This window comes from Cuculus canorus, chromosome 3 (assembly GCF_017976375.1).
Source record: "Cuculus canorus isolate bCucCan1 chromosome 3, bCucCan1.pri, whole genome shotgun sequence".
Lineage (NCBI taxonomy): Eukaryota > Metazoa > Chordata > Aves > Cuculiformes > Cuculidae > Cuculus > Cuculus canorus.
In genome coordinates this window covers 17,160,482-17,174,744 of record NC_071403.1, presented here as the reverse complement: position 1 = coordinate 17,174,744, position 14,263 = coordinate 17,160,482, and the positions used below count along the sequence as shown (strand labels likewise).

The 14,263-nt window shown below is 36.7% G+C and overlaps 1 protein-coding gene across 6 annotated transcripts in view; it reads right to left on the bottom strand.

The window, feature by feature from the left end:
- The window catches only part of MYO6 (myosin VI), a 114,935-nt gene that overhangs the window by 12,004 nt on the left and 88,668 nt on the right, over positions 1-14,263 (bottom strand). For 4 of the 6 annotated variants that reach the window (XM_054061161.1, XM_054061160.1, XM_054061159.1 and 1 more), the window contains 8 exons: positions 13,566-13,695; positions 11,836-11,926; positions 10,435-10,585; positions 8,887-9,095; positions 8,449-8,527; positions 6,057-6,217; positions 1,859-1,888; positions 1,348-1,386 (listed from right to left, as the gene is read on the bottom strand). In XM_054061161.1, coding sequence (XP_053917136.1) covers positions 1,348-1,386; positions 1,859-1,888; positions 6,057-6,217; positions 8,449-8,527; positions 8,887-9,095; positions 10,435-10,585; positions 11,836-11,926; positions 13,566-13,695 — 890 coding nt within the window. The remainder of the gene's footprint in view (positions 1-1,347; positions 1,387-1,858; positions 1,889-6,056; positions 6,218-8,448; positions 8,528-8,886; positions 9,096-10,434; positions 10,586-11,835; positions 11,927-13,565; positions 13,696-14,263) is intronic. The other 2 variants (XM_054061163.1, XM_054061164.1) reach the window with 1 other exon arrangement.

Genomic DNA, 14,263 nt, shown 5'->3' with positions numbered 1-14,263 from the left:
TTAGTCTTCTAGGACTCTGCAGATTACTCTTGTTTCCTACATTGCTTTAAGCATAACAGTCCGGTGGTAAGAGTAGCATCACACTTGACAATCAGTCTTCACCACTCAATCTGATAAAAGTTATGTATCATAAATGGTATTTTCACACTTAAAAAAAAAATAATAAAAATCAGTCTCAAGTCAAAAGTTTCCAGTATATGAAAACTGAAAATAGTTTAGTTAAAACAAGCATGCAGTAAAAAGTATCACATTTTGAATTCAACCAAAACACAGAACCTCTGATTTTGCCCCAAAGTGTTGCAGGTTTTTTGCACATTAAGCACTGGTCATTGTGATTGGAACGATGTCAATATATGCAATACAATCTAGCCATCTAAATTCACTTGTTAACTTAATTATACATAACACTGTTTATTCTTCTTCTTTAAATACCACTGCAAGAAACAAATCTAGTTAACAGCTGTGTTCCAAATTATCAATGCTACCACAAGAAAACCCATCAGTTGCACAAGACCGATCATCTTCAGACAATTCATACACAATGCAGTAACTTATTTAACAACAGATTCACTTTTTAAAACCCTAAACAATTTCAGTGCTTATGTAAGCTTCAGAAAGTGAATGTCAAAAGGTTATTTCTGTCCTCAAGTTGCACAAAACACTTTTTAATTACTCACCAATATGGAGGGCAGTGTAAAAATTTCTTTCAGCAGAGAATTAATATCTTAAATCTAGTATGAGACTGTTGCAGTACAACTGTATTCAGATCTAAACCTGCATTCTGCTTTCCTCCTACAGTGTGCACAAAATCTTGCATTAGCAGTCAAGAAACCTCAGAAGGGGATTTTATTTAGATGCCTGAAGAAAGGTTTTAATATGCTTGTAACACAGTATTTTTCAAACCTGCTTTTATTTGAAGGGAATTATAACCAGAATATATTCTTATTAAAAGCACTAAGAGTTACATTAACATTAAAGAACTTCATTAACTCGGTGTTGAATGTAGAAATGCTCCAGAAGACGTGGAGCTTTGCTTTCCAATACTGTTATAAGGAATGTGAAAAGAGAAGAGACCTGGGGAAACACTATCAAAATTACACAAAATACCAAGGTACGTGAACTATTCTTATTCTTTTTTTTTCACACAGTCAATTAAAATAGCAGAATAGTAATTGCTGAGAAAAGCTGTTGATAAAGGAAATTTACCTGAAAGAAATAATTTACTTATCTGCTTACTTAAAAAAAACCCAAGAGATTCCATTATTTTCATTCCATAATTTTACCCATTTCATGTGTGATTTGTTTTTATAAAATGATTGATTCATTTGGTGTTGTCATCTCACCTACCTAGACAATATTTCTGACATTTCTGTGGCCATTTGCTCCCTATAAGAAAATTGATAAATAAGAATAAACCAAACATGTCAATATAAAACCAGCCTTCATAACTGTGACAGTCTCGTCAACCACACTGAAGCCAATTCAAATGCACAAAAAATGGCTACTTATTTTAAATAATTTAATTATAGTACATACATATATGCAGTCCTGATTTTGCAAAGAGCAATAAATTACACCGGGCAGTGAAAATAGATGGTGTGTGAAAAAGTTTACACTAATTATATCATCTTTAAATAGATATTATTGGTTTATTAGATTATTAACTTGTTTATTAGATATAAGCAAAGTAGTAGATATAAGGCAATACAAATCGATTTAAATTTACAGACAGATGCTAATAAATACTATTAATAAAGATTATTTTGGGGGTATTAGTAAATATCAATATCAATTTCTTTTTAATGAATTAGTGTGGTTTCTTTCTGTTAGAGCATTCAAATGGAAAAAAATGCCATACGCAGTCATTTGTGGCTTTGTTCCATTGGCTCTGCAAACAGAACATATTTATGTTAGATAGACTACTTCCTAGTTATCTTTCTAATAATCTGCAGTGGGAAAAGGTGAGTCATAGTACTTCTTTCTCTCACATCTTATCTACTATCTTATGACTTCTTAAATTTTACTAAGAAACAGGATTATAGACCTTTTTTCTTCACCAGTCTCAATTAATCACGAATGCTAAATTAATTTTAAAAACGTAAACTAAGATAATTGGAAAAAATGTACAAGTGAAAACACACCTCACACACACACACACATTTAAAAATCAAAGATTTTGAGACATTCTGCTGATGACTTTTATGCCTGGATAAGCATATCACAGGAAATAACAGCAACTTGTGTGTAGTTACTCAGGGAATCAGGACGAATAGCTTCTTCATGCAAGCTGTGAATAGACATGAAGTCTAACAGTCAGACTGAAGATTCACACATTGAATATGCTACAAATTAGAGTGCAATGCACAAAACAGATATACTCACGACACCATTACTGAGGCTAGCTTATTTTTGTGCTATATGCTATACTATATCATAGAATCATAGAATGACCAGGTTGGAAAGGACCCACTGGATCATCGAGTCCAACCATTCCTAACACTCCCTTAAACCATGTCCCTAAGCACTTCATCAACCCGTCCCTTAAACACCTTCAGGGAAGGTGACTCGACCACCTCCCTGGGCAGCCTGTTCCAGTGCCCAATGACTCTATCCATGAAGAATTTTTTTCTGATATCCAGCCTGAACCTCCCCTATTGGAGCTTGAGGCCATTCCTCCTTGTCCTGTCCTCTGTCACTTGGGTGAAGAGGCCAGCTCCCTCCTCTTCACAACCTCCTTTCAGGTAGTTGTAGAGAGTAATAAGGTCTCCCCTCAGCCTCCTCTTCTCCAGGCTAAACAACCCCAGCTCTCTCAGCTCCTCATAAGACTTGTTCTCCAGCCCCCTCACCAGCTTCATTGCTCTTCTCTGGACACGCTCCAGAGCCTCAACATCCTTCTTGTGGTGAGGGGCCCAGAACTGAACACAGTACTCAAGGTGTGGAATCACCAGTGCCGAGTACAGAGGGAGAATAACCTTCCTGGACCTGCTGGTCACACCATTTCTGACACAAGCCAAGATGCCATTGGCCTTCTTGGCCACCTGGGCACACTGCTGGCTCATGTTCAGTCGGCTGTCAACCAACACCCCCAGGTCCTTCTCCTCTGTACAGCTCTCCAGCCACTCCTCCACCAGCCTGTAGCACTGCATCGGGTTGTTGTGCCCCAAGTGCAGGACCCGGCATTTGGCCTTGTTGAACCTCATGCCATTGGCCTCAGCCCAGCGGTCCAGCCTGTTCAGATCCCTTTGCAGAGCCTCCCTACCCTCCAGCAGATCCACACTTCCACCCAGCTTAGTGTCATCTGCAAACTTGCTGAGTGTGCTAGTCTCAATAAGGCACATAAAAAAGAGGCACAGCTGAAAACAGATGTCTATTATCTAACTAATATTTTACTGAAGTGCACACCACTTTGTTAATTTACCCCTAAGTGCAGTAAAACCCTTATTAACACATGCGTTGAAATTGTGGGTGAGTTGTAAAACTGAATGCAGCTTGGAGAGGTCCAGCATATCCACAACAGAACAAGCATAAAAAAAATGCTGGATCTACTGCCAGAACAAAATCAAAACCAAAACCAAAACAAAAAAAAGACCAAACAAACAACAAAAAACCCTCCACTAGCAAACACCAGAACAAACAAAAAAAACCCCAACCACCCTATTTTTCTTCTTTGACATAAGCCAACAGGTACATCTTTCAAAGAAACTTCTAATACTTTCAATATACCTTTCAATATATATGAAAACTAAGGGTGAATGCAGCAAGGTATTGAGGAGAAAAGAAATACAATAGAGACTACTCATTTTCAAATATGATATCAAGTATCACATGTTCCTTAAAATGAGCAAAATTTAAGAGTTCCTTCAAAGTGATACATAAAAAATCACCTCATTCTTTCTATTTTAACTCCATAGGTAGTAGAGTAAAATGGAAAATACCCTTTTATTCATGTTAACATGTGAGCATGAAAGGATTTTTTACAAAATTGTGTGAAAACACTACAGTACCAGTATACTGCGTGAATTCAGTATGGAGTGATAACTGCTTTATCTTACTACAGTAAAATTTAACAGAAAAAGGAAATACATATACATAAAAGTCAGAGTGATTTCAGTGTATCATATGGTAATACGGAAGTCTCGAATCCAGAAGACAGCAGACTATAACTTCCTCAGACTCCAGTAAAATTTTAATTGGTATCAGTTAAAGGAAGTCCCAAGAATTTATCTTTAGATCCTTAAATTCTATGTTTTGTTCAAACCAATAAACAGTTTTCATTTCAGAGAAGAATTCCCAGAGTTTCTACCTTTAATGTGATTGTCACAGTTACATGGAAATCTATCCTTGAATTTCAGTAGTCTGGGGAATGCCTTAGTTTGTTTTTAAACAAACAAAACCAAAATCAAATCAAAGGTGCCCTTGAGAGAATTTTCTTCAACTTTTGGACATGCTTAAACCTCTTTGAAGTAGACTGCAGTAACAGAAGGAAAAAAATTTTTGCTCACAAGCTAAAAAGAAATCTCGTATAAGCACAAAAATCCCTCTATTACTTTCTTCTTGATTTATATGTTATCTTGTTCAATAAAGAATTTACATTGCTATGTTAACTTGTTCAGACCATTCTACATTTTCAATCATTCAGAAAAGAGTCTTCATTCTCCTGCTGCGAGCTACACAGCAGAGAAACTGGCAGTCATAACTATCAGGATGGTCAGTTCATCATCCATTTCAGGACTACACAAGGAAGACAAATATCAGGATCACCAACGAGCTATAGGAAACATTGTGGAGATTATAACTTCACAAACAGAAAAGTTGCTGAACTCTCTGAGCCCTTCTTGTCTATTGCCACTCTGCTTTCATATTAAAGAGCGGCTTGCCAGGTTGAAATACTACGGTGACTTTGGTTTACAAATGTATTGCACCGATATCTAAATGGAGGAAGCATGAAAATCTCCAGAATACTGTCTGTGAAGCATTTGGACCTCCAAAGGAGCAAGTTAAAGTTTTATTTGAGACAACATGACAGCTACTGAGGACAAAAATACAATAATTTTAATGGAAGTGTCTAAACATCACTATTGTACACGACAAGAAGTTACTTAGCTACTACATGTAGGCGTACAGTTATTAAAAAAAAAGTATACACCTAGATAAAATCTGTGTACCAAAGAGAACACATCTGGGAGCCTGAAATTCCATGAAAATACTTTGGATTTTCTTACACCCCTTCTTTCAGCAACAACAATAGAGCAGACCAGCATTAAAGAAGTCACCAATGATGTGATCACGTTCATAGGTCCCTTTATGCAATTTGACCAATAAGTACCACTTTTACTGGCACTTCTACGTTGCTTCTAAGCTATCACCCTTTACATACGAAGAGCTACTGCTTCGCAAGTATACTGCTTTGGTATACACATATGGATGTGTATACCAAAAGCCAAGCACTTCTGGTGACACATCAAAAAATTTACACAAAACAAAACGTGTAAGACAACATTTAATTTTCAAACCCATCTACGTTAAATATATTCATTCTACTTGAATGAATATCACTCAGGACACAGAAATAACTACTATTTTGGCATTCAAAGAGGGCTTCTTGTTAAAAGAAAAACCACACATACACACAAATTCACAGTATACTGCTGAAACCACCAAGTACTAGAAAGGGTGTATTTTTTCACTACTTACCACTGAAGAAATTACATTCACTCCTTTAAATAAGTCATAATAATCGTAATTTACATCAGTTGCCATCCTTGCCAGAACTCAAAAAGAGAAAGAGAACTGCAGTTGTATTCACAACTATCTATTAAATTACTGATGTATCAAGAAGCAAAATGAAGAATATCTTCAGGCAAAAGTAACGTATTTCAGAAAAATTTCACAAGTTAATTTGTAAAATATTCCAATGCACTTAGAAGGTCCATGTAATTAGTACAAAAATACATAAAAACAACAAAAGTGTAATCTTCTCAAAGGGATCAGGACAGGAAGAAGACAAAAAAAGTGAATGAAAAGAAAGACAGAAATGTAACTAATTAACCCCATACCTGCGCAATCCTAAATCAAGCTGAGCCTCATCACTGATGAGTTCTGCCTCACTCTGGGCAATTCTCATAGCAAGTTCATGATCACGACGCTCCTGTTCAAGCACTGCCTGGTGCTGGGTTTCCTCTTCTCGTTCTCTGGCTAGCTGAGCCTCAATTTCAGCCTGTTTTATAAAAGCATGCCTTTAACATTATCCAATCAAACCCAAAATGCCACATAAGCAAATGATCAGAAAAAATATGAAATAGTATATTCACAGCTTTCAAAACATGCAAAATTTATAGAATTGAAAAAGTAAACAGCATTAGTATTTATTCTGATCCAAGAAAAACAAAACAGCAAGACTGCAACTTGGTTTTCATACAGCTTAACAAATCATCATTGTGCACTTTTATCACCTTTTCAATTGAAGTGTCAATTAATTATTCCTTATTTAAAAAACACATGAAGCTTTTGTTAGCTATTACGAAAATTAGACTTCAAAAGCTTTTAGAATCATTAAAACTCAGATGATCAGAGCAATATGGTTACTCCTTCACAGCACCAACACAATACTCCCTTGATGTTCTGTACTTGGCATTACAGGACTGCAAAACAGGCATGGCTTTTACACATAGGACCATGGTTCATTTCGAAGAGGGAGCAAGAAAAACACTGGAATCCTCTGTTAACCTGATCTGGCTTTGAATTTAAGCAAATGGTAAAATTCCAACTTTCTGAAATGCAGAAGCAATCAGGATATACCACCTCTGCAGACCAAAACTATTAGTCTAGCTTACCATCACTATTTAACAAAGGGTCTTGCACAAACAGTAAGCAAAATGCAACCATCTAATTCATATTTCTGAAAACCATACACACCAAGTGTTAGCAGTGGCTTCCTTGGTCCCGCAGAGTCAAAAAAGGAGAAAAAGTCACTTCCCTCTCATCACTGGAAATTTACACCACTAAAGCAGTGCAGTAACACCAGTGACTTTACCCTATGGACCCCATTTCAGATTAGCTGATAGTCAACAATCACCAGGAGGAAAGATAACAAGTAATTAACTGTATGTAGAAGAAAGAAATACCCTACTAGATTAAGTATCTGCTTTGAATCCAAATGCAGCATTTCTAAGTGTAAAGTACATTCTGCATTGCAGATATCCACATCTCAGAAACAAAGAAACATAAATAAAGAAAATCCCTGGAGATGCTCAAAGTGCTGACAGACCAAGTTGTTGAACCTTCTGGCAACAAGCCATCTTGCTTCCTCAGTGGACAAAGTTTAATCCATTTAACCTGCCCCTGAAGGGAAACTTATCCTATGAATTTCTCACAAAACACCGGGCATATCTGCAATGGTCTCCAAGCAATTATTTGCAGACTAGCCAAACAGCAGCTTACGCTTTTTAGGTTTAACTTCTGCAAGCTGGCAGTGCTTATTATTCTGATACAGGTGACAGACCCAATAACACAGGAAAGATCAATTTTTCATCAAAGTTTGGCTATAATTTCTGTTAGTTCCAGTGACTCGTTTATCAAGAACGAGGATGATGTGATAGAAAAGAGTACGCAGACGCAAGGAGGATACGCAGTGCTAGGCTAACTCCAGGGATAACAAGATACAGGAGAAAAATTTTGCTTCTGCGTAATCATGGTCAGGGCTTAAAAGATCCTGGAAATGTCATTGACCGCAGCCTCATGCCTGCTACAATTGCCCCTACAGAGAAGCGTTTGCTCTCCATAACTGCTCTCCCGAGTCACCCAGGCAATCTCCAAGACAAGAAGAAAACAAGAGCAAAGGGACCAAACACACCTCAGAGTGAGAGTTCACAATGGGATCAGTAAAAACAGTGTCAGAAATCATCAAGGGGTAGGGGTGGAAGAGCAGGATTTGAACTGCATGTATTTATTTCTACATGAATGTAGCCAAAGGGGCTACTAGAGACAGTGCTCCATCCTCTCATTATTACCAATGTTCTGGAAGTGTTTACAGTTAAGCTGGTACATGACACAAGCCCAAATCCAGGCATGACTTCTAGTAAAACAGCGTCAAACTCACCTGACATGGAAAATCTGCAAAAACTCCAAAGGCTAAACTAGAAATCTTCGGTACTGAGTATTTTTAACTTTAAAATCACTTCTAAACCCCTTTAAAAACAAATGCACCTCTACCCAAAAGACCCGAACTTGCACGTGAACTAAGAATAGGTGATCTCTCTTGGGATTCTCACCTTACATTTACTACTAAACCAACACTGTCAAATGACCCCAAGATACATATTTATAAAGTGAAGCTGTTAGGCTCAGTAGAGAACCTAACTTGTGAAAAAGATTTAAAATAAAAATACCAAAATAAACACACAAAATCAACAACAAAACCCCAAACCCACACATAGCCAAAACATTAACCTGAATACGCTTCTCTTCCTCTTCCCTCTTTTTCCTCTCTTCCTCTTCCTGTTTTCTCTTTGCCTCAATCTCAGATTTCCTATTACAAAAGAGGAGGAGGAAATAAAAATGTGTTAGTACAATGCAAATGAACAAGAGATAGGAAATCATTTTCCATAACACTGAAAGGTAATCCATAGGTCAGTATAGCCCTGATGACAGGACAATACATGTCAAGAAACTTTCCAAGTGCATCGGAAACTTCCAGGTGCATTACATCATTTCTTCCATAGCCTATTCTGACTACACTTATCTTATGAATCACTAAGAAAGGAATTTTAACACTGCATAGCATACCGGAACTACAATCCAAACTACTCTCTTTAAGCACCCGAGTATTAAAAACGACCTTCCCTATTTTCTTCTCATTCTATAAGCAGCAACTTTTTCAGGACTCACAGACGTCTTTCCTCTTCTTCCTTCCTTCGTTGCTGTTCCTCCTCTTCACGTCTCTTTCTTTCTTTTTCCATTTCCTCTTGGATGCGTCGCAGCCTCTCTGCTTCTTCCTCTTGCTGTTTCTTCTTTTGCAATGCACTCAGAAGCTGCTCTGAGCTTCTAACTAGAGCATCATATTCTTTCTGTATCTGTTCCCTAGTCATTATAGTGGTCTGCAAAACGAAATAAGAGGTAATTGCATTCTGTCACATTTTCATACTTCACTTTAAAAAAAAATGTATATTAAAAAAATGCTAGGTGAGAAGAGAGCATCAAGTAGTATAATTAGATTATATATACACTTCAGGGCAGGGGAGCTCGAGCACATCCTTCCCTTTCTTCCTAAAATCTTGGGGATACATTACTCCTTCATATAAAACCATATAAAGTGATGTCCAATTTATCACTGAAATTAAACATGACTTCTCTTTAAAATATGCCTTCATTTTTTAAACCTTGCAGTTTTAAGCAACAGAAATTAATTCTTAATACACTAAGATGAAAATGAAGGGCTTCCTATGTGCATTTTGTGTTGTGTTCTTAGCTGCTACAGTGCTTATTGATGGCTCTGCCTTTTATGTTCTAGCACAGAATAGTTTCTCTTACTACGTGTACAAGCGCTCAGAAAAACTATTGGATTGTGCTGTGACTAACTTTTTTAAACAGGTATTAGTAGCAAATAGGTTGAAAATACTTAAAAGCCTTTGCTACATATGTTTTTAAACCTCGTTGATAGCTAGAATTTAATTTCAGTTTTATAACTTGCATTCATGAATACTAATAAAAGGGTGATATGGGGTGTTCACTGACCTTTTCTGAGGGTGTATCATGATGATAATCAAACTATCTTATTTTTATGAGAAAAGAGAACTATAAGCAGACAGTTTAACTCTATCATCTTTTCAATCATGGTTTTACATAGAAAATATAGGTCACAGTAAGAAAGCTATAATATTGCATGAAACAAAAATTCAACACATCAAATTTTTTCTAACAACACATCCCAGCATGCATTCATTTTTTCTGTTCGCTTTTGTGGTAAGAAATGAGAATTACAGACACTGAAACTTAATCAGCAAGCTGAATTCTCTTCAATACCAAGTTTGAAAAACACATAACTGAATATAAATCTCTTCACTCTGTGATAAATGTTTGCACGATTCAGCCTTGATTCATTTAAAATATTGTTAATAAGCATTATTCCAACAATAAAAGCAACAAGCAAATTATTAACAACACTTGTCTCACAACAACGTGTATTTTTGTTTTATATTCTCCAGTGCCAACTTTGAAACACAATAATACAAAAGTCTAGACATATGCACTCAGTCTCAAGATTCACTTCAGTTACATTCACAAATAATTTTAAACAGATTTTACCCAGTGCTTCTGAAAATTAAGACCTCTATATTAAAATGTCTTTTATATTAAGAAAAATACATTTGCCTTCTATTTAGATTAATTTTTTAAAAGATTCCTGCAATAAGAAACTATTTCTGATTGTTACCATACCTTAATTTTGGTCATTAAAGCATCAATAGAATACTCCAGCTCCTTGACCTGCTTGCTTGTCTCCATCTTCCCCTCCTTCAGAGCACTTACTACTTCATTAAATTTATCAAGCCTCTTCTTCAGCGTGCGCACTTTAATCAGGCCATCAATGCTGCGAAGGTAAGACAGTCTATTTGTACCTTGAAATGTTTTTTCAAGGTGATATTTTTAAAACTACCACTAATCATCCATATTAAAGAGGTAGACGAGGGAGGCAAGTTACACCTTCTGATAAAACTCACCCTCTTTTTTTGAAATTCAAACATTATCTCATGAAGTAACTAAGCAATGGAGCCTTTTGCAAACAATAATTAAAACGGATTAGCAGATGGTGACTCAAAATGGAAAACTGCATTTTTATTTTAAGAATTAGCGTGGAGGTTGGTTTGGGTTTTTTTTAACCATAACAAATCATGAGCATCTACTACATCTACTACTATTTTGACTGGCGTGGACAAAGGTTGAGCTGTGCCACTTACCCAAACAGCAATAATGAGACTGAATCAGATAAAACTTATTTACACAGCAGGAATCCAGTCATTAGATCCCACAGGGGAAAAAAAGTCAGGGGAAAGGAAGAGTCCATGGGAACTTTAAGTTTTTTGAAGACCTCATACATAAGGCCACACATACAAGTTACAACTCTGCAGACAGTCTTCCTAGAAAGAAATCGCTGAACTGGGATTCAGGAAAACAACATAAAAAAATAGAGACTAAATAAAATCATTAAAGATGAATACAGAACAGGTTAAAAATATAGGTACATGGTCAGAAATGTCAAGGTAGAAAATGAAACATAACTATCAAAGGATGTAAAAGAAAACAATTTACAAGAACCTCAGTATTACAGAACAAAGAGTTGGATCTCTATTAAAGAACAAAACGGTGTCAGCAGAGCTTAATAACCAAAATGGTTTTTCCATCAGTATTACAGCCAGCCAGATTAAAGCTACGTACTTAATCTCATGAGGAGACAAGAAAGACAGAGCACACAATTATTTTTAAGATAAAAAAGAAAGGCGGCCTATACAGGAAGCTGGGCATGGGTAAAGGACAAACGTTAATGAGCTTAAATTTCATTTAGAGAGACTTAACTAAGGATTTCCAATAACTAGGCTATCACTGCAAGATTTTATGAACAAAGAGCTAAACAAACATCTGTTAGGAAAGATTCAGATTTACCCTGTTCATCCTTGTGAAAGAAAGGAAGAATACGGCACCTTCCAAAGTCTCTTTCAGTCATACTTAGCACCATTCTATTACTTCAGATATATTTAGTTAAGCATAGTAAATCTGCTCTTTACATTCACAAGGAAATATTATTAAAAACCCATTTTCTTCAACCAAGGAATATCCTCTTACCGTGGTTTGTGCTTTCTCTTGCAAAGCCACATACGGATAGTCTTTTGTATTTTAATGCAGGCACTGGCTCGATATTTTATCTTATTTTTCACTGTAAACACACAGAAGATACTGAGTCTCAACAGTTCATACAATTTAACTCAACTCTCTTATTATCGACACACTTGATGGCTAAAAACTGTATGTAGACTACAGGGGCTTGAGAACTAGGTCTGTACTGGAAGCATAACATTTAAGACACTGCAGATAACAGAACTCACAGTCCGGAGCCAGGCATAAAGGCTCCCACCCAAACCTAACAGGAACAATTAAGCATGTGCACACTCAGATATGTGCATTACCCCCACTCCAGATTCACAGGCATCAGTAACAACCTCCAGTTGTGGTTGTTCTAATAGTCTTCAACTAAAGACTCAAGACCAGGCAGCAAGTTAAACAGAGAATAATGTCAAGACACGGGGACAAGCATGAGTGCTGAGTAGCATAGAAGTGCAACAATAAATGCAGTTTTTGTCAATCCGCTGGAGGAAGCACAGATGCCTAAGAATCCATACTGTCTCTAGCCATCAGCTGAGCACATGGTTTGTGAACACAGTGATATATAACTACTGGACTTAGGTGATCACAAATATGCACTCTGCATCTTGTGTATCTATTTCAGTTTTATTCTAGGAATAAAGTTAGCTTCTAATTTCCCATAAAACACAGAAAAAAATTAAAGTATACCAAACCAACATATTACTTCCCTGGGTTTCTACATTTTGGACACAGTGACAGACTTTCTGTCCTATCTTTCTGCAAAATAGACTAAATGGCATAAATTTCTAGGTCCAAAATGTGATTTTAGTGTTAAAACTTCTGATGTCTGAAACCTATATGATAAGAATTCACAAATTCTATTTGCCTCAGTATAAACAGCAACAAACAGTATCCAGTCATTGACAGATGTAGATGTTACGACTGTGCTGGCCGAAATGCATAGCCGTAAGGCACGAGGCCTTCATGCTTTTCTTCACCATCTTAATGTATACTTTCCACCCCCCAATGCTATTACAGAACCTTGATATCCTGTATTAGACCTTTCCTGTATTTCCCCCGCCCCCAGATCCCTTTACTGAAGCACCTCACAAACACCAGGCTCTGTTCCACACTGCCTCATTCCTACTCTGCACAGTAAACTGGGCAGGTCAAGCCCTGAGAAATTGCCTATCAATAGTGATAGGCAATTATTTGCTGATCAGCAGCCATTGCTGGAGCGGAAATATTTGCCCCATAATTCACATCACTGCTTTCAAACATGCAGTTTCTTTCTGAGGATGACAACCTCTGTGAAGGCACTTCTCAGAACTAAATGACTCCATGTAGTCAGCTGAGCACTGAACTACTGTTTCTTCCTGCTGATGCAGAAGTCTCTCCCCTACAAGGCTTGTGACAGTGAGTTATTTCTCTGCAAGTGTTTACCCAGGCTTGAGTAAAACCCCAAGCAGACTGGATGCAGAAGACTGGTGGTGGGCTTTATGTCTCGCTTTGAAAACCCTCTGCTCTAAGCTCCCCCATATGTATCTAAAATAAAACACACAAAAAATCCCCACTAACCTTGAAAGCAATTGCTCAGAACTAAGTAGGTAACCACCTGCTATACACGTCCTTGGCCACATTTCAAGGTGATAATAATTGCTTTGCTATATTTTTAACAAACATTTTGATTTACTAGAACATGTAATACGTACATTTAATCACTGAGAGGGAACACCATTGAACTTTTTTCCAACGACTGCAGATAAGCCAGCGATTCACTCGTTTAATTAGCTCTGCTAAGTGATCTGGATCGGACTTCATAATCTGATCAAACTCTGCAAACTAGACAGCAAAAAAAAAAAAAAGAGTTAACAGAGACTGTTAAGAGTTAAAAAGCTAAAACGTCAGCTATGAACAGCTATGTCTGGCATAATTTTATTCTTTAATGATAACAGAAATTACTACTCTTTTTGTTTTGTTAAATTTATGAGCAACACTTAGCATTTTGAATAATCCAATCATTTATTAATTACTAAAAATATTACTTGCCAATTTTATTTTTAATTAATCGTTTTTCTACACTCTGAACACCTACTCTGGCCTTCCACAACTTCAAGACTCCACTAATTCTGTATCTAGAAAAAAATAAAGCCCTGAAAGCACTTCTCAGTTTTTAGCCTTTGTATAAAAGAGTCCAGCGAACAGCAATCTTTTCTCAAAATCCTGCACTTCTACTTTTCAGTAATTATGACAGTAAGAACATTCTTCTGGGACTACAATAATGTCCATTTCTAGCCAAAACAGCTCCCTACTTCCCATTCTTTCTCTGCTAAGCAGCAGCAATGGTCAGAATCACAAAAAGGTGATTTCAGTCCCGAATAGATTTTACTAGAAAATCTTTTTTTCTTCG